The 18,687-nt window shown below is 38.3% G+C and overlaps 3 protein-coding genes across 6 annotated transcripts in view; 1 reads left to right on the top strand and 2 right to left on the bottom strand.

The window, feature by feature from the left end:
• LOC121513254 (NLR family CARD domain-containing protein 3-like) overlaps window positions 1-18,687 on the top strand; it is a 945,231-nt gene that overhangs the window by 740,361 nt on the left and 186,183 nt on the right. The window lies entirely within an intron of this gene.
• Window positions 5,470-14,723, bottom strand: LOC121513259 (polyadenylate-binding protein 1A). Its single transcript, XM_041792877.1, has 15 exons — window positions 13,858-14,723; window positions 13,387-13,580; window positions 13,108-13,223; window positions 12,352-12,491; window positions 12,157-12,251; window positions 11,902-12,039; window positions 10,499-10,594; window positions 10,096-10,368; window positions 9,828-9,918; window positions 9,570-9,692; window positions 9,331-9,473; window positions 6,433-6,517; window positions 6,139-6,269; window positions 5,926-6,016; window positions 5,470-5,825 (listed from the first exon to the last, which is right to left on the bottom strand). The coding sequence occupies exons 1-14, from the start codon at window positions 14,048-14,050 to the stop codon at window positions 5,927-5,929; spliced, it is 1,908 nt and encodes a 635-aa protein (XP_041648811.1). The 5' UTR covers window positions 14,051-14,723; the 3' UTR covers window positions 5,470-5,825; window position 5,926.
• Window positions 17,662-18,687, bottom strand: part of LOC121513267 (14-3-3 protein zeta-like) — a 19,630-nt gene continuing 18,604 nt past the window's right edge. The window contains exon 6 of the mRNA XM_041792884.1: window positions 17,662-18,499. Coding sequence (XP_041648818.1) covers window positions 18,440-18,499 — 60 coding nt within the window. The 3' untranslated portion in view covers window positions 17,662-18,439. The remainder of the gene's footprint in view (window positions 18,500-18,687) is intronic.

Here is an 18,687-nt window from a genome sequence, read left to right as displayed (position 1 = left end):
CAGAGAGGCAGATTGTTACAGAGGGGCAGACTGTTACAGAGACACAGACTGTTACAGAGGGGCAGACTGTTACAGAGGGGCAGACTGTCACAGAGGGGCAGACTGTCACAGAGGGGCAGACTGTTACAGAGACAGAGACTGTTACAGAGGGGCAGACTGTTACAGAGGGGCAGACTGTTACAGAGACACATACTGTTACAGAGGAGCAGACTGTTACAGACTCATTTTTTTCCCTCTAATTCAATTTCAGTTACTTTTGAATCTCATTTTACCACTTAATATGTCATTTTCTTTAGCACTTTAACCCATTTTTGCCACTTTCTTTTACATTTTTCATTTCTAAGCCATTTCTGCTACTTTAAAATCTTATTTCACCACCTTTCCCACCATTTTTTGCCATTATTATCTAATTTTAGCTATTTTTACATTTTAAAGAGGGCTACTTACTACACAGATGAATTAAAATATGTTTCTTTAAACTAAAATGTGTTTCTTTGATAAGAGTGGTTATTATTCAGGTAAAATTTAAAATATCACAGCTTAACTTTTCAATGGACCATGATTTTGCTGGCCCCCGGTTTGGCAGTGCCCCAGAAATCTCTCCCATTTATCCCAGACTATTACAGAGACACAGACTGTTACAGAGACGCAGACTATCCAACACAGAAGTATGTGGCCCTCTCAGTGGTGGAAGCCACTGTGGGCTTTAGTCAGACTTTAAGAAATTCATTTTAACACGATTTGAACTGAACAAGCAAATTAACTGGCATTTCAAATGCCCAATTTGACAAACAAACACAAAAATGTGTTTTTCTGAGTGTAAACATACTGACTTGCATTAGTCCCCAAAGTGTTAAATTTTCCCTCATTCAGACAGCCATGAGAACTTCTCTGGTTCTACCTAGCACAATTTCTCCCAATAATTGTCATTCTAATGTGTAACCAACAGCTTGGGATTAAATTGGTCATAGTTTATTGTCATATAAACTTCAGAAAGTTGAAGAAAAACACGGCACATCCCATTAAAAAGCCTAAAATTATGAACTGATTAAAACTGATTTAAAACTTGTGACCTGCTGCTAATCTGCGAATCTTCTAACAAATGAAACTCTGGTCCATAGTCTTATCTCTTATCAGCTAAGCAACAAATCAGTTTGAGCCATGTCTGTTCATCAAAACAGAAACAGCTGATAAACTTCTGTTGAACAGGTGAGGTTCAACCTTTGAGCTGTTCTAACCTGAATGAAAACTATTACCCTGACCTTTCTGATCAAATATAAAAAAAAACCAGGTTGGTACACTATGAAGAGTAGCTCAAGCATGCCCTACACCAGGGGTGTCAAACTCAAGGCCCAGGGGCCAAATCCGGCCCACGGTACAGTTTCACCCGGCCTGAAAGCTCATGTCATAATCTTTTTATAACTGGCCCTAAAACATGAGGTCTAAAATCTATGATATCAAATATCCTTAAGTCAAAAAAATGTGAAAAAAATAAAAAGTAAAAATAATTAGATAAAAAGAAATATAAGAAAATAAATTCATTTGTGTTTTCATTTCCCATTTTTCATTGCACAATTATGACTTCAGTCCATTATTTGGACTTTTATTTCATATTTTCACCTTTTACATTTATTATTTTTGACTTTTTGTCTTTTACTTTGACCTTTTGAACTTATAATTTTGACTATCTCATATTTTGGCTTTTTCAATTCATAATTTTGACTTTTTGTGTCATATTTTGACCTTTACGGTGTACCATTTTAACCCTTTAATGCCTGAATACACAAATTACAACCAGAAAATTCTAGTTTTCTGGAACTGAAATGTTTATTTCACTTTCTACAGAAAACCAAAAAAAAAAAATCCAAATTTCCATTAAACTTTACATATGTTTTTGGATCTCATTTGATACATTAGGTGTTTTTAGTAACTGATAAACCACTTTAGGGCATTTTTATCATCTATCAGGTTGTATTCAGAATTTTGTTTTTGTAATTTATTGATCATATTTATTAGATAGAGGTATCATAAAAGCATGTATCAAATATGATGCAACGGGCTTGAAGGGGTTAAATTTAAAGTCATGTTTTTGCCTTAAAAACATAATTGTGACTTTCTTTTTTATATATCTGCCTTTTAAAAGTATTATTTTAACATCTAATTTTGTGTTTTGACCTTTTGAACATATAAGTTTGATCTTTTATTTCAGATTTTTAACCTTTAAGCTTATCATTGTGACTTTTTAGATCTCAAAATCATATATCCTCAGTGCTAATTTTTTCTCCCATAATTTATTACTGGCAAAAATGAGGTTGGAGTTTGGTTAGACTCTGTTAGGCCCTCAGTTTAGACCTTAATTTAGAATCCGGCCCCGTCTGTGATTGAGTTTGACACCCCTACCCTACGCTGTTCCTTTTTCTTCACAAATACACATGCAAATATCACATATTTTATTTGTGGAAGACAAAACTACAGCTCTAGGATGTAGTGCCATTTAATACAAGTGGGCCTGGCTTAACCTCAGATCGTGAAACCAACAGTTTTACTCTTATAAAATACAACTAAAGGTAAAATTTCCAGAGCACAGGATAAGACTGAGGGGTGGCAGGATTTCAGCCTATAAAGACTTGGGCTGGGAACAGGAGACAAGTTTTAGTCAGGTAGATGGAGATGCCCCTTCATTTCCTGAGTACTGCTGAGGTGCTCCTGAGCAAACCTCACCTTCCAACCTCTCTACAATGTTTAGCATATGGCACTGCCTTGCTTTTATATCCCTCACCAAGTACAAATCCAAAAGAAGAAGAGGCTTTATTGTCATTGCACTGTTGATACAATGAAATTCCGTGTGGTTATGTGTAGGAACTGAATTTCTCTTTTAGGCCTTTCAGACTGGCAGAACTCCATCTGTGATCTGCTGGGGAGACAAAATATTTGGTTGTAACCTGGCCATGGACAGTATTCCAGGTGAAGCTGGAGAGCAGAACAAGGTAGAGTACATTATATGCCGAACTTGTGGAAGAGACAGTGAAGGCTGGGTTCACCTGAACACCAGACCGACTAATTAACTTAGAAAACTGAAGAAGGAATACGGGACAGCAGGAAAGACCTGGGCAAAAGTGGAGCTGGATGCATGTCCTCCCACTTTGGTTCAGCTTCAACTGGTGTGAACACGGCCTGGTTCACCAGAGAGCACCAGGGTTCTGAAACTTCAGAACAGAACCTGAACTGTGTCTGAAAACACCTTTTGTGGGATCAACGCAGCACATCTCCCTCCTATCTGAACCATCAACTTGGTCTCTAATCAAACACAGATCCGTCAAATATGGAGTAATTAGCCCTAGTTATGCCTGGTATTGAAGGACTAGTGTTGAACAACTAGCATCAAACAAGCTGCAGTTCTTCTTGTGTGCCCAGAATACTAAAACCCTTAAGGCAGGGGTGTCAAACTCATATTGAGTCTGGGGCCAGATTTGCTCTGATGAGAAGTCCTGAGGGTTGGACTATTTAGGCCAGGATTGTGAAAGTCAATCGCAGATTTTGAATTTAGGCCTTACCTGCAGTGGTGTCAAACTCAAGGCCCGGGGGCCAAATACAGCCCGCTGAACGGATAAATCTGGCCCACAAGATGATCTTATATTTCTGTTCTAACTGGCCCATCAGTCTGAGGTCTGCAGATTCCCTCAAGTATAAAAATGTGAACTTACCCTTGATGATTTAAGATATCCTTGTTAAGTCATAAAATCTAAAAAATTAAGGAGTACAAATATGTCAGGAATGTGGGAAAAGAAATGTATTTATTTGTTTAAATTTCAGATTTTCAATTCAGCATCTCACAATTAGGACTCAAACTTGGGATTCTGACTTTTTCTTTTGTACTTTGAGCATTTCAACTCATAATTTTGACTTTTCATACAGTATTTTGAACTTCAAGATTCATAATTTTAATTTTTACATCATATTTTGACCTTTTTAACCAGTCATTTTGTATTTCATCTCATATTTTCAACTCCTAACTTTGATGCCATAATCCCATAGTTTGATCTTTTAGACACTCAATTTAAAAACTTGAATCATATTTTGACTTTTAATTTCATGATTTTGACTTTCTTTCCAATATATTTGCCTTTTAAAAACATTATTTTTCAATTTCAAATTCATGTTTTGACCTTTTTGGACTAATACATTTACTGTTCTCAGATTTTGAGCCTTTAAACGTGTCTTTTTTAATTTTTTTAATTTCAAAATCGTGTGTCATCAGTGCTTCAGTTTTTTTTATTTTTTTTTTTTTATTACAGGTGAAATGAGGTTGAGAGTTTATGGCTAAAAAAGTGACCCTGTCAGACCCTCAGGTTAGACCTGAATCCAGGATCCGGCCCCTGCTGTGATTGAGTTTGACACCCCTTCCTTAGAGTCTAACAAGGTCAACATTTACACATACACTGTCAACCACATTTCCACCATAATTATGAAAAATATGAGTAACTCTGATAATAAATTATTCTGAGATGAAAAAAGTAAAGTAAAAGTAAAGATTTAAAGGCTCCAAGTCTGAGACAAAAAGTCAAACTTATTAATTCAAATGGTCAAAACATGACATTTAAAGGCAAAATGTTTCTAAAAGGCAAATAAATGAGATAGAGAGTCAAAATCAAAAGTTTAAAAGGTTAATTTGTGATGTAGAATTATAAATTGTGTATCTTGAAGGTCAAAACATGAAAGGTCAAAATCATAAGTTTAAGTCAGGATTGCGAGGTGCAAAACTGAAAATATGAAATGACATTAATTTCCTTTCTCACCTTTCTGACTTTAACTTCTTTTACTCTTTACTTTTTTAAAGTTTTATAATTTAACAAGGATAATTTAAATCATCAAGGTAAGTTTACACATTTACTGGAGGAAACCTGCCGACCTCATACTGGTGGACCAGTTATAATAAAAAAGATCGTATTATTTTGCGGGCCTGATTTGGCTCTTGTGCCTTAAGGTAACAAGACAGGAGACTGTTGGACAGATCAAGGTTCATGCCAAGGATCTGGAGTTTCCTGGTTGCTGGGAGTCCACTGGAGGATAACACCTCTCTAGCACCCTGGAGGTAGCTGGCGGCAGGCTGGGTGGCAAGACGTCTCTCTGGCTCATGCCAGTAAAGTCAGGGGACAGACACACAAGGTTGACAAGCAGAAGACCAGCCACATCAAATGTTGCATCCAAACCAGCAGGCCCTTTGTGAATGTTATGCCCACCTCCAGAAAAAAGAAGGACCCAAAACTAACTCCTAAATGCTTCAGGGCCACAAAGGACAGACATGGTCACCCTTCACCAGTTTTTACTTGGCTCAGTGTTCTACATCTGTCGAAAATAGACCATTTGAAAAACAAACATGCTGTTATCATGCCTCTTTTTTTCTTCAAGAATTATTTTTCTTGGGATGGATGGAAATCTTCATTAAAAAAAACAACACAGAGGCAGATATTTTGAATGAGAATTTATTACAGCCAGCAGTTTACAATACAAATCACCTTTCAAAATGCTCAGCAATCACCTTCCTGAACATGGCTGATAATCTGAGCTGACACAGTAAAATGACATAAAACAGGAATGCATTCTAATTTATAATCTCCATTTTCTGTTTTGCTTTTTTTTTTGTTGACAAATTTTTATATATGATCAAGGTCTAGTCAAACCATCCCTAGACCCGGCAGAGTCAATTGTTTTCTTTTTTTAAGAAATGATTTATCATTTTGCGATGTTTTCAGAGTTTTAGGTTTTTCAATGTTTAATTTTTTTTTCTTTTTTCCATCGGTGAAGCAGGTTTCAAAATGCTCAATCTGAAAGACAAAAACATTTTACAGGTTATAGTCAGTCAGTCACTGATATTCAGCATCTCATTTCCGTTCACGAATGGTTTCAAGAACCACAAAAGCTCACCTTAGACACTGGGAACACCAGCAGGAGTGGTGGACTTCTGAGCAGCTTCCTTGGCCTGGTGGGCCTGAAGCACAGCAACAGCTTCATCCACCTAAAACAAAAAAGCATTTAATAGAAAACTCTCAACCTCAACTCTTCATCTGGCAGCTTGCCTCCAGGATCATGTTATAAACTACACATTTGATATTTGTAATAAATTAGCCATTAACTGACCTTTGAGCGCAGCGACTCAGGAGACTCCAGCATATGGAGAAGCTCTGAGTTGTCAATCTCCAGCAGCATGCCTGTGATTTTGCCTGCAAGGCTTGGGTGCATGTTCTGGATCAGTGGGAACAGACGCTCACCTAAGAGAGTAGAGTGATCACCAACCAGGGGAAAGGGTTTAGATTAAACAATGAGTAGAAGAGCTCTCATTACAAAGAATTCTACTGCCTAGTCCCAAATTATCTGATCATTTTAGGCCCTTCAGTGAACTTCACTGTACATCTGAGCAGCTGATATCCTTACCCAGCATCTGCTTCTGCTCTTGGGGAGGGGCTGCAGCCAGCATGGAGGCAGTCAGGGGCTCCTGTCCTTGGACATGGACAGCAGGCTAAAAGTAGAAGAGGAAAAATGAGAAAAACATTAAAAATCAGGAAAAATGACTTGAAGACCATCTTTAACACGTACTGCCCATAAAACAACTCCTGGGTAGCCATCTATCTCCACAGTTATAAAGTATGTATGGATGAGCTGTCCAGGCTATTAAGACAGTTTAAGCAGTTGTTTGTTTACAGGCTTGAAAAAACAGAAAAAAAATTCTTTAGAGACCTTACAGTCTATTGCTCTTGGAGAGGAAGGCTATTTAATGTGAGAAACTGTAAGGAAACTTTGAATCTCTTAGTATGTTGTCAACACTAGAACCACCGTGGATCTCTGCATATCTATAACAGCCAACGGGTCAAACTTACCCGTCATTAAAGTGCCTTGATTTTCATAAATAGCACTGATCGAGGACTGTTAGATAACCACTGACATTGAACAGCTTATAAACCACAGAAAGCAAACTAGATCACTGTTGGAAGATGATCCAATACAAAGAAAATCATCTTTGGACTGATTGCTAATCCTAAAACTTCCTCATCACTGGATTCTTCTTCATTAAGCACTGTGATCACCTTCTGACATTTAACATTGGTAAATGTCTTTTTCCCTGTTGTATCCGTGATGATGGTTGATCCATCTACTTCTGATTAGGAGTTGCTGCAATAAGAGATGGTATTTCCACTATGGCATCTATTTATTGCTGGTGTGAAATAAAACAGTGGGAAAATGAAGGCTTTCTTATGGGGTAAATTTGACCAACATGGTGGTTCTAGATAAAAATGTCCATTAAAAAAATTTAGGGTTAGGCAAAGATTCTTTTTTATGATCCGAGGTGCTAGTAAACAAAGTTTTAGTTACAGTCAAAGACTGACAGTCTTTAAAACTGTGAACACATCAAGTAAGATACAAATAAAGAACAGCCTTGGGTAAATTTTATCCATTGGCAGTTCTAGTGTTAACCACTCCCTGCAGAGCAGCACAAACTAGCTCTAACAAGGACAGAGAAAGGAATGTGTGTGGTTTAAGACAGACGCCTCACAGGTCCTCGACTGGCAGCTGCACTGAATAGCACCCGTCAAACACCAGCCTAACAGTGAGCAGGTGACTTAAGGATGCTGGGCTTCATGGCAGAACTGCCAAGAAAAAGCCACATCTCAGACTGGCCGATACACAGAAAAGACTGCAATGGGCACAGACACTGGAAACTGGAAGACCGGGAGGTACTGTGGACAGATGAGTCCAAGTTTGAGGTCTTAGGATCAAACAGAACAACATTTTAAAGATGCAGATCAAATGAAACGCTGCAAGAACGGTGCTTAAAAACCGTCAACTGGGGCGCAGGCGGACTAGTGGTTTAAGGCGGGTCCCATGTACACGGTTGGCCCAGGTTCGAATCCCTGTTTCCGATTCTATCCACTGTCCTCCGCTATCAATAAAGGCATGAAAAAGCCCATAAATAAATAAAACCACCAGTCTAGCATGGTGGAGGAAACTTTGGAGGTGGTAAAACAGGAGATTTGTGCAGAGTTGAAGCAACCTTCAGAAAGGAAAGCTATCATGAGATTCTGTAACACCATGCCATACCCTGTTGACAGGGGCCAATTTTATACTACAACAGGACAATGACCCAAAACACACCTCCAAAATGTGTCAGCAATATTTATAGACTAAGCAGTTAGCCAGAATTCTGGCTGTAGTGGAGCGGCCGGCACAGTCTACAGATCTGAACCCTATTGAGCTGTTGTGGAAGGAGCTTAACCGTATGGTACGAAAGAAGACTCTGAGCCAATCCAGCTTGCGGGAGATGCTCCACGAAGCATTGGGGGAAATCTCACAAAGAGATTCTAACACACAGTTTCTAACACAAAGTTTGAACACATTCAACATTTCCATTAAAAATCAATATTTCTTACTCTGATAATGTCAGCGTGTCCAGTTCATTTGCTGGATTTCACAAGTGTTTCAAAGGCAAACAAGAAAATTTCCAGGTGACCCGAAAACTCTGAACAGTATTTATATGGTAGGTTCTTGGACATGTTCAAAAAAGAGGGATACAACCATGGAGGGCTGGGCAATTAATCACATATTAGATTAAATTGCAATTTGGCCTGGTGCATTTTTCAAATCGCAGAAGGTGCAATATTTCTTTAACCTGAAATTTGTGCCAAAATTCGAGTTTACACCTTTTTTGCAGCAGAGATGTCATACATTAGATATCATGAAATCATGCAAGTGATATTTTTTATAGAACAGTCCGCAAAAAATCCTACTTTCTTCACTTTTGTACATCTGTGTAACTGAATGAGAATTATTTACAAATCTACCACTCCCTTCAATACAAAAACTCCTATCCAATTTGTAATACGAGTCAAAATCAGCACAATAACATTTTTCGAAAGTGTTCAGCCCTAGTTTTACCTAATATGCAGATGGTTGTAATATAAAATAATTTACTGCTTCTTTTTGAAGAAAAAAAAAAAAAAAAGCACAAGATCAGGAACTAAAGAAAAAAATCTCATATTGCAATTGCAATATCGAGGAAAAAAAAAACTCAATAAGATTTTCTCAAATCGCTCAGCCCCACAACCATGTAAGAATTTAGATTAAATTAACAATGACTCTGGACCTAAATAAGCAATTTCAAACTTTCTGTATTAAAAGTCAATGACCTCAGGGATAGTAGAAGGTCTAAATTTTTCTTTCAAGGATCTGCTAGCAGAGTCGAAGTTCCTTTTTATAATATCCTAACCAGTTTGACATTCTGGGACCAATTTTACAATAATGTTATTACTGGGACTTTGACGGCAAACTGAAAGTTACCTGCTGCATGGGGACCTGTGGTTGGGAGGCCATGTGCTGCTGAGGGTTGCGTACACCTGCAGCATACTTGTACTGGGGCATGGCACGTACTGGGGTGGCAGTGGCTGAAGCACCAGCAGGGCGTTGGCTCAGTGCCTGTGTGGCTGTGGAAAAGAAGATGGAAAGGAATTTTACCCCAACTGTGTCAACCTGGAACACTTAAAAGGAACACATCCTACACTTTGACAATGAAAACTTACGCATACGCTGGGATGCCATCATGCGTGGGACCTGGGTGTTGGTGGTCGTGGTGGGACGGATGGTGTTGAAGGTCTGGGGCCTTGGAGCTGATGGGCGCATGGCATTGGGCATGTTTTGGAAGTCTGCAAAGGGACAACAACTTTAAAATATCCAAAGGGAAGAAGTTTCAATTTAAAACTTAAAAAGTTTACATGAACAGTTTCCATAAAGGGACAATGGTTCGGTTATAGTCACATGTCAAAAATGTGTTTGCTTACGTTGAGGACGCACTCCTTGAGTGGCCCAACGGGGGCTGGGGCGGAGCTGGGCCAGCTGGTTGGCAGAGTAATATGCAGCACGGTTTTGGGCCTGACAAGAACAAATACCATTCATTACAGGTCTCAGTAGCAAAAGCAAATCAAAAATGCCCCTAAAATCCTAAAATCTAGCTAAAAGACTCACACCAGTGACAAATTCAAAACAGACAACAGCAGTACCTTTACAGGTTCAACTGGTGTATTAGCTACGTGATGAAATGGTATTCACCTGAGGTATAGCTGCCATGAAGTAGCCTGAGGGTGGGGCTGGCTGATATGGGTTGAGGACAGGGTTGGGAACTGCACGGACAGTGGCCATCCTCTGCATGTACTGGTTGGTTAGGTGGGCCTGACGTTCCTCCTTGCGTTGGGCCAAGGCCACATACAGTGGCTTTGTAGCAACAATTCGCCCATTCATTTCTGTTACAGCTTTAGTGGCTTCCTCTGGGGAAGAGAAGCAAACAAAACCAAAGCCTTTGCTGCGACCACCTTCCATCATCACCTGTGGAGGAAGAAACAAGGCGTTGTTATTTGGATAATTACCATCACTAACAGATAATTGCCTGATGACCAATTTAATTTCACTTTGAAGCAATACTTTCTCAACATGTCAGAATCACAAAAGTCTTTACCTTAGCACTTGTTATGGTTCCAAATGGGGAGAATTCTTTACGCAGACGTTCATCATCAAGGCCATCATCCAGGTTTTTGACGTACAAGTTGACACCCTGGTGTATTAAAAATGAAATAGGACTTTAGTGACGTGTAGAATGACTAAAAATGAAATAAATACATAGCATAAAAAAACAAAGCAACACTTCAAGAATACCTCGTTGCACCAGACAGGGATAATACTTATATAAGAAAAATTCACAGCCATTTTGATGTCAAAATACACTGCAGTGTTAATTTCGTCCACTAAAAATGTTTGGCGAAAGCCTTTTTTCCATGACAAAAACTAAACGAAGACTAACAAAAATAGGTCTGTGATGACTAAAACGGACAAAAACTAATTTTTGTTTTCATCAAGATGACTAAAACTAGATTAAAATATAATGTAATTTTCGTCAGGCATTCAAAATCTGTGATATTTATCTACTGTGGGTAAATCTGTCAAAAACAACACAGCTGTAGCTTTTCTGCCTTTCAGCTGTAGAAAGCAGGGACCCCAGGTTTGGCAAAGTGCAGAGAACACACTACCATGATTTGGTACCAGATTTAGGCAAGAAAATAAATGCTTGGCCTAAAAGTACTAAGACTTAAACATGAGGACTTTTTATGGACTAAAACTAGACTAAAACTACAAAGGATAGAAATAACTAAAAGGTAACTAAAACTAAAATGCATTTCATTTGAAAACTAAAATCAAAAATGGCTGCCAAAATTAACAATGATACACTGTACACATGAGAAATGCTGTTCACAGAACACTAAGACCACAAGACTTTAAAAGTACAGCCCAACAAATGTCAGAATACTGGTGCAGCAATTTATAACAGCAAAGACCAGACATGAAAACAATTGTGGTGCACTCATCACTGGTTATTTCCGCTAGCTTATGCTTGGGTGTCCAACATTGATGGTCAACACAATCAGCAGCTCCATAACGTTGTAAACTTTTTAGTCATTCACACAGTTAAGAGGAACTAATAGATTCAGCTTTTAAATCCCAAATATGACTGTTTTCAAATTATTTAGGCGGGCCATACCCTAAAAGCCCTTCAGAAAGAATATGGCTTGATCTCTAAAATCCCAGTATCTAAATGTCATCTTGATCACCATCAGAACCAACTAAAGTCATGATCCAAATTTCTCCTTTGATTGTCAGGATTGTAATTTGGTTTAAATTTGCCCAAAACGTAATCCAGCCGAACCAGCAATTACTGTTTCTGGGTAGGGTTACTTAAAGACACACTACGCACTGTAGCCACCCTTTTAGGACAAAATTACATACAAAGTCATTATGACTAGTGCCATCAACCCATCACAGATAAATAACGTGTTATAAAAATGACGGAGTAGACGGCCAACAAACCTGGTATCTGGTCATGCGATCCTGTTTCATCTGCTCAAATTTGCGCTTGAGCTCATTCTGACGCTCTCCTTTCTTCTGTGCCCGTCCCACGTAGACCTGCCTGCCATTCAGTTCTTTCCCATTCATGTCATCCACAGCCTGCATTAAGAAACACACCACCATGTAAACAGAGGCCATCATTCCCACGAACCAAAAGCCATAGCCAGAGGTACAATGACCACACTCTGATTTGGGTATTTCAATAAAAATACTAACCTTCTGTGCATCTTCATGTCTCTCGAAGCTGACAAAGCCGAATCCTTTGGATTTGCCACTTTCATCTGTCATGACTCTGATACTGAGTGCAGGTCCTACAAAACAAAACAGTTTATCAACACATTTAACCCACCGGATCATAGTGAAATTAAAAACTTTAAGCACTGAGTCTCCTGAACGGTAAAGCTGCCTTACCATATTTGCTGAACAATTCCTTCAGCTTCTCGTCGTCCATGTCCTCTCCAAAGTTCTTGATGTAAACGTTGGTGAACTCTCTTGCACGGGCTCCAAGCTCAGCCTCTCGCTCTTTCCGTGATTTGAAGCGACCAACAAATCTGTAATGGAAAAATTCAAAGTCAAATTTTAATATGTAAACCCTGGACCATCCACATCTTCTAATTGGACTGTTTACAAATGGTTCTTGGGTGTTGCTAGCAAAACGGCCTCATCGCATTTTCCCCAAGTGTCCTACACATAAAAAAGTTACAATAAAACTTTTTTGTACTGTAAAAATAGATTACCGGATTATCAAAATCGTGCAAGTTTTACAAGGAATCAAGGTAAAATCTGCTGACTGCAGAGATTTTGAAGGATTTGATCATTAAATATTTGGGATTTTAAACACTTTTATTACACCAACTTGCAACCATGAAGTGCTCTGCTTCAAACCATGCATCCAGGCGGACTTTGTACTTCAAGTGCTTAAAGTATAATCAAGGTATTGTGCCTTAATTGTGCATCCTTATCAGAAAAGCGCGCGCACACACACTATGACTGGCATGTTTCCTGCTTGAATACACTTGTGTGTCCTTTAAATTGTTATTTTCACTCAACATGAAAACCAGCACACATTCGATTGACTTACAGATGTGGTTAAACATAAATAAGAGAACATGTAAAATTCACACATAATACAGTTGTTCATGTAAGTGTAACAGTAGTTTGACTTACACTTTTCTGTCATTGAGCAACATGCCATTCATTTTCTCAATGGCCCGCTCGGCAGCCTCGTGGGTCTCAAAGTGCACAAAGCCGTAACCCTTTGAGCCATTTTCATCACAAACCACCTTAGAAAGGGGAAATTTCACCATGTCAAAACGATCTCAAACCCATGCATTACAAAAACAGACAGGCATACACAACAATTAGTTCAACCTGGTGCAATTTGTCATGCAAAGTAGTAGTATCTTTGTAAGGCAGAGGCAAATGAATTGGATTAGGTGCTCTCACCTTGCATGAAAGGATGTTTCCAAAGGCGGAGAAAGTATCATAGAGGGCCTTATTATCAATAGACTTATCCAGATTCTTGATGAAGATGTTGCCAACTCCACTCTTCCTCAGGGAGGGGTCACGTTGAGACCACATGATGCGGAGAGGCCTGCCTTTGATCACGTCAAAGTTCATGGTGTCCAGGGCTCGTTCAGCTAAAGACAGGCACCAAATAAAAAGATTTAACATACTAAATACCGTTGGGGTTGTGTTCCATATGTAATATCATCTGCACACTTGTTTTATTCTCTTTCAACAACATATTATAAAACTGCGTATTATCAACTTTGTAGCTCCCCATTAATGCAGCTAAGCCATGTTTATACTGTTCAACATGCATACATCTACACTATTCACTCCCAAAATGGAGTCATGTCGTGCTGCATCCTTCATGTTGGTTGTCAGTGATCAGCTATGTTAGAGTGATCATACCGTCAGCAGGCTGCTGGAAGTTGACGTAGGCATAGCCAAGGGATCGGCGGGTAATCATGTCTCTGCATACCCTGATGGAAAGGATGGGCCCGGCCGGGCTGAATTTCTCGTAGAGCATGGCCTCCGTAACGTCTGGATGCAGGTCTCCCACATACAGGGAGGCCATCGGGTAACTAGGTGCGCTGGGGTTCATGACTGACGACGCGTGCTCTCCGTCTAAGCAATTTTAATGCTGTGATAGCTTAAAGATGGCTGAAAAGCAGCGGTCGATATCACTCTTCGTAATAAAACGGTTCCCTTCCTTCGTTCTCTCGAAAGCTTCACAAAATTCCGACACGCAGCGAAGACTGATAACCGCTGTGTCCGCTAGCAACGTGGACACGTTAGCTAGATTAGCAAAATGTCGGAGCGTGGCCTAACAGATACGGCCAGCAGACCTCACAATTCTGAGTCTGTGTCTTCACAGTCACTCAGGAAGCTAAACAGGAAAAATATAAGACGTCGATTTTCCAATTAAAAGACGTAAATCGAGTGATAAAGCCTTTTCAATGGAGGAAACTAATAATCAAAACAACTATCTAACCTAACGTATAACAGCCACGCTCCCAACAATGACGCTAGCTCCCTTGCTAACGTTTTTCTCGGTCCGTCTTTCGTTCGATATCGAAGGCAGCGTCTTCTTCGCGTTGCTTGGTTTGGCAAATCAAATCCTGCTTCACCGATTTTTATTTTTCTTATAAAAATATGTCTGCGTGTACTCTCTAGCTTTTGGTTTGTTTCATAATAATAAAATGTGTGCCGAGACTAGCTCCGGAGCACACCCTACGCAGACGGATTACCGGAATGAAAGGAAGGTCGGTGGAGGTTGTTTCCCGATTCCTGTCGAAACCACGGCGCGTTGACTAGCGAGACTGACGTCACACATCTCGCGATAATTTATACCGTTCAACGACGTAATTTATAATCGTCGATTTACTAAATTTTGTTATTTAATTCTAAATATGTCCCCATTTTTGTTAGGATTTTGAGCAGGTATTCAGTTTGCTGAGTTTCAGATTTACTGACATTTAAGGGTCCTTAAACGTGAGTTATCTTATAATTCATTAAAAAGGGAGGGGACTGAACCACTATATAACGCAGTCCTAAACTGATGTGATTGTGACTGTTTTCACGGTCTTTAATAAGATTTATCCGATACAAAAATATGAATTAAGTGTATTTGTTTTCAATGTCTCCCTACATGCCCAGTGTACGGACCACAGACCTTCTAATAGGGGTGTCAAACTCGAGGCCCGGGGGCCAAATCTGGCCTGTGGTACAATCATACCCGGCCCGCAGGATCACATCACATTTTAACTACGACTGGCCCACCAGTATGAGGTCTGCAGATTTCCTCCAGTATAGAAATGGAAACTCAACCTTGATGATTTATAATATCCTTGTTGAGTCATATAAAATAGAAAAAGCAAAGAGTAAAAATAATTCATAAAATTCATGTTTTCTCTTTATTTTCAATTTTGTATATCAGTTATGACTAAATGTTATGGTTTTGACCTTTTATTTCATAATTTAACCTTAAAATCTCATAACTTTGACTTTTTATCTCATATTTTTACTTTAAAGATTAATAATTTAAAATCTTATTTAGATCTTTTAAAATCATGATTTTGACTTTTATCTCATGTTTTGAACTTTTTCAACTTCTTTAAATATTCTTTTTTTTTTCCTTAAAAATGCATTATTTTTATTTTTATTTCATCTTTTGACATTTGAAACTCATGATTTCGATGTTTACCTCATATTTTGACTGTTAAAAAATATGGTTTTGAATTTTATCTGTTTTAACTTTTAAAATTCATGGTTTCAATATTCTATCTCATATTTTGCCTTTTAAAACATTATTTTGACTTTAAATGTCACGTTTTTACCTTTTAAACTTTTAAGTTTGACTTTTTATCTCAGATTTTGAGTTTTTAACTCATCTTGTTTACCTTTTAATCACAAAATCATTTATCATCAGTGACAAGTTTTTTACCCCCATACTTCGTTTCTGGTGAAAATAAGGTTGACATTTTATGGTTAAATGTTGACCCTTTTAGGCCCTCAGGTTAGACCTAAATTCAGAATCCGGCCCCTGCTGGGATTAAGTTTGACACCCCTGTTCTAGTGTATTCCATAATCGTAACCAGGAGCAGTTGAAGTGATTAAAAGGTTCCAAGCGAAGACAAATGAGACCCTTCTGTTTTGTGTTCAGCATTCACAGCTAATTCTGTTATAGTAAAGCACCTTCAATAAATAAAGCCACATAACTAAATACTACAGGACTTACCCAAGTGTCAGCTAGCAGTGCTTGCTCATCAGTTCCTATTTGAGCCATAACGTGGCTTTAAGTCTCCCCATCTCCATAGTTTAACATGTACATCGATTCTGCAACAAATTATGTTTTAAAATTCACATTATGCCACACAGTTAATGGGATTTAAAAAAAATATTACATATAGATTAACCTTGCAATAATCAGCTTGATTTGAAGACATGGTGATGGTTTTTAAGGGGTTCGACAGTAACTTAAAAGGGGTTCCAGGAGTCCTTCCTAAGGATTTTTTTGTCTGTAAAACATTATTTTGAGGCCATTTTATGTACCGGGAGTATCTTGTGTACATTCTAAATCTTTATCTACAATAGTAAAATAATTTTTGAGGTATAGCTTTGATTTGATGTCCACCTTTGCCCAGGCAAACCTTTACCAAATGGAAAAGACTCGTGGACACATCTTGGACCTTGGCATAAGGTAAAAAATCTACTTAATTTCAAAACTTGGTATTCAAACTCTGGTTTGCCTAACAGTAGTCAGCTCTAAAATAATAACAGCTGTGATTACTGTCGTCCTGTTCAGAAATAAAATGTAAGAACATAACCTTTTGTATTGACAACAGAATAGTGTTAATTTCATTCACTAAAATTATGACTAAAAATGTTTGACAGCCTTTTTTCCATGACAAAAACTAGACTAAGACTAAAAAATAGATCTGTGATGACTAAAACTGACAAAAAAAACCTAAGTTTAGTTTTCATCAAGATGACTAAAACTAGATTAAAATGTACTGTAGTTTTTGTTGGACATTCAAAATCTGTGATATTTCTCTACTGTGGGTAAATCTGTCAAAAAACATGCATCTGTATCTATGCTGCCTCTCAGCTGTAGAAAGCAGGGACCCCAGGTTTGCAGGGTGCAGAGAACACACTACCATGATTTGGTACCAGATTAAGGCAAGAAAATAAATGCTTGGACTAAAAGTACTAAGACTTAAACATGAGGACTTTTTATGGACTAAAACTAGACTAAAACTAAAAAGGGTAGAAATTACTAAAATGTGACTAAAACTAAAATGCATTTCATTTAAAGACTAAAACCAACACTGCAACAGAATACAAATGAATTATCCCATTTATAATCCATTGAGTGATGTTAAATTGCCAATACAATTTTCTTTCTAGGGTTTTTATCTGCATTACTGCTCTTGCATGTAAAGGGTTTATGAGACAGAACTGCATCTCCTCCGTTTGCTTTTCAGTGGTCTCCCACATCTTAAGGCAGTGAGGCAGATGGTACCTGGGTGCTTTGTCAGTGGGGTTCTCTGTCTGCATCTGAGACTGAGTTTTCTTTCAGTTATTCATAGAAAATGGGTCATTTAACTGTAATAGTTACAGGATTTACCTTCCAATATTCACCATGCACAATACATGAATCCCAACCCCCCATTATACAACCAGACCGGATCAAAAGTAACTTCAAAAAGAAAGTTTAAACTTTTAAAAAATTTTTTATTCCTCTTGTATCATATTACATATATTCCCCCAAAGAACAGTTACGCTTGGATGTATGAAAATTTCGGAAAACATGATCAAGGCTAACCAGCCTGATTACCTTCCGTACATCCACGCAAACTACCTCTTACCAACATGCAGATCAGCAAGTATCGAAAGAAAAATGAGAATAAAAGACAACACAAACAAAGATCTTAATTTGAAAAAGCAGTAACTGGATAAGCATGTGTATTTTTTTTTTACTGCTTTGCTCATAAAAACATCAATATCTGGCTTGTGTGCTCTTTTGTTCTTCAAAGTTATCTATACCTCGTAAATCATACATAGAAAATACAAAAAAGCAGGTCACCCAAACAGAAAAAGAAAATAATAAAAAATTATTAAGAGTAAAAAGTTGAGCAACTGACAGTAAATGGAATGTAACCTTTGTGTTCCAACAAAACCTTGCCTCATATCATATCCAGCAGTTCCTGTTAAACCCTTTTGTCTTCACCTTTTCCATCTTTCCTTTTGCAAAGTACAAACCAAAACAGCTACTGCCTCCTAATGTTGAGGACCCACTCCCACCCCCAATCCCCTTTTCCCACTGTTACTAAAAAAGACAGAGTGAGGTGAGTGTTAAAAGAACTAGACAAAAAATAGATGGAGAGAATTGGACAACAAAAATGATTAATGAGGTGGTCTCATTGTTGATGATCAAGATAGAGATGAATTGGATTGATTGCAGGTAAGCAGGGATGACTGAGGGTCTGGCTCACTCTCTGTGCTCACACTCTGTCTCCTCTTGCTCAACCTGGTTGTCAGAGGTCCACAGCTGAGGAGGGAAAGGAGAATCCATGAGAAGCAGCATTAGCAAGGAGAACAAGGAGGTTTAAAACCTACCATTGTGCAAGTCTGCCAGGACATATTCTTACATTTTTACATACTGTAGTGCAATATTTGTGAGTATTTTTATTTGCTTTACATCAATATAACCCTTATATCCCAAGTTTTAATAATATG

This window comes from Cheilinus undulatus, linkage group 8 (assembly GCF_018320785.1).
Source record: "Cheilinus undulatus linkage group 8, ASM1832078v1, whole genome shotgun sequence".
NCBI lineage: Eukaryota > Metazoa > Chordata > Actinopteri > Labriformes > Labridae > Cheilinus > Cheilinus undulatus.
Note: the sequence above shows the minus strand (reverse complement) of the source record. Positions and strands in the feature narration are given on the sequence as shown.

Excerpts from the sequence above, each read along its gene's own strand:
- LOC121513259 (XM_041792877.1), bottom strand. The coding sequence starts at position 14,050 with ATGAACCCCAGCGCACCTAGTTACCCGATGGCCTCCCTGTATGTGGGA. Across the intron at positions 6,518-9,330 it reads CACAGGTCCCCATGCAGCAG|CCTGCTGTCCATGTCCAAGG; the intron begins GTAACTTTCAGT and ends TTCTACTTTTAG. Across the intron at positions 6,270-6,432 it reads AGAGCAGAAGCAGATGCTGG|GTGAGCGTCTGTTCCCACTG; the intron begins GTAAGGATATCA and ends CTACTCTCTTAG.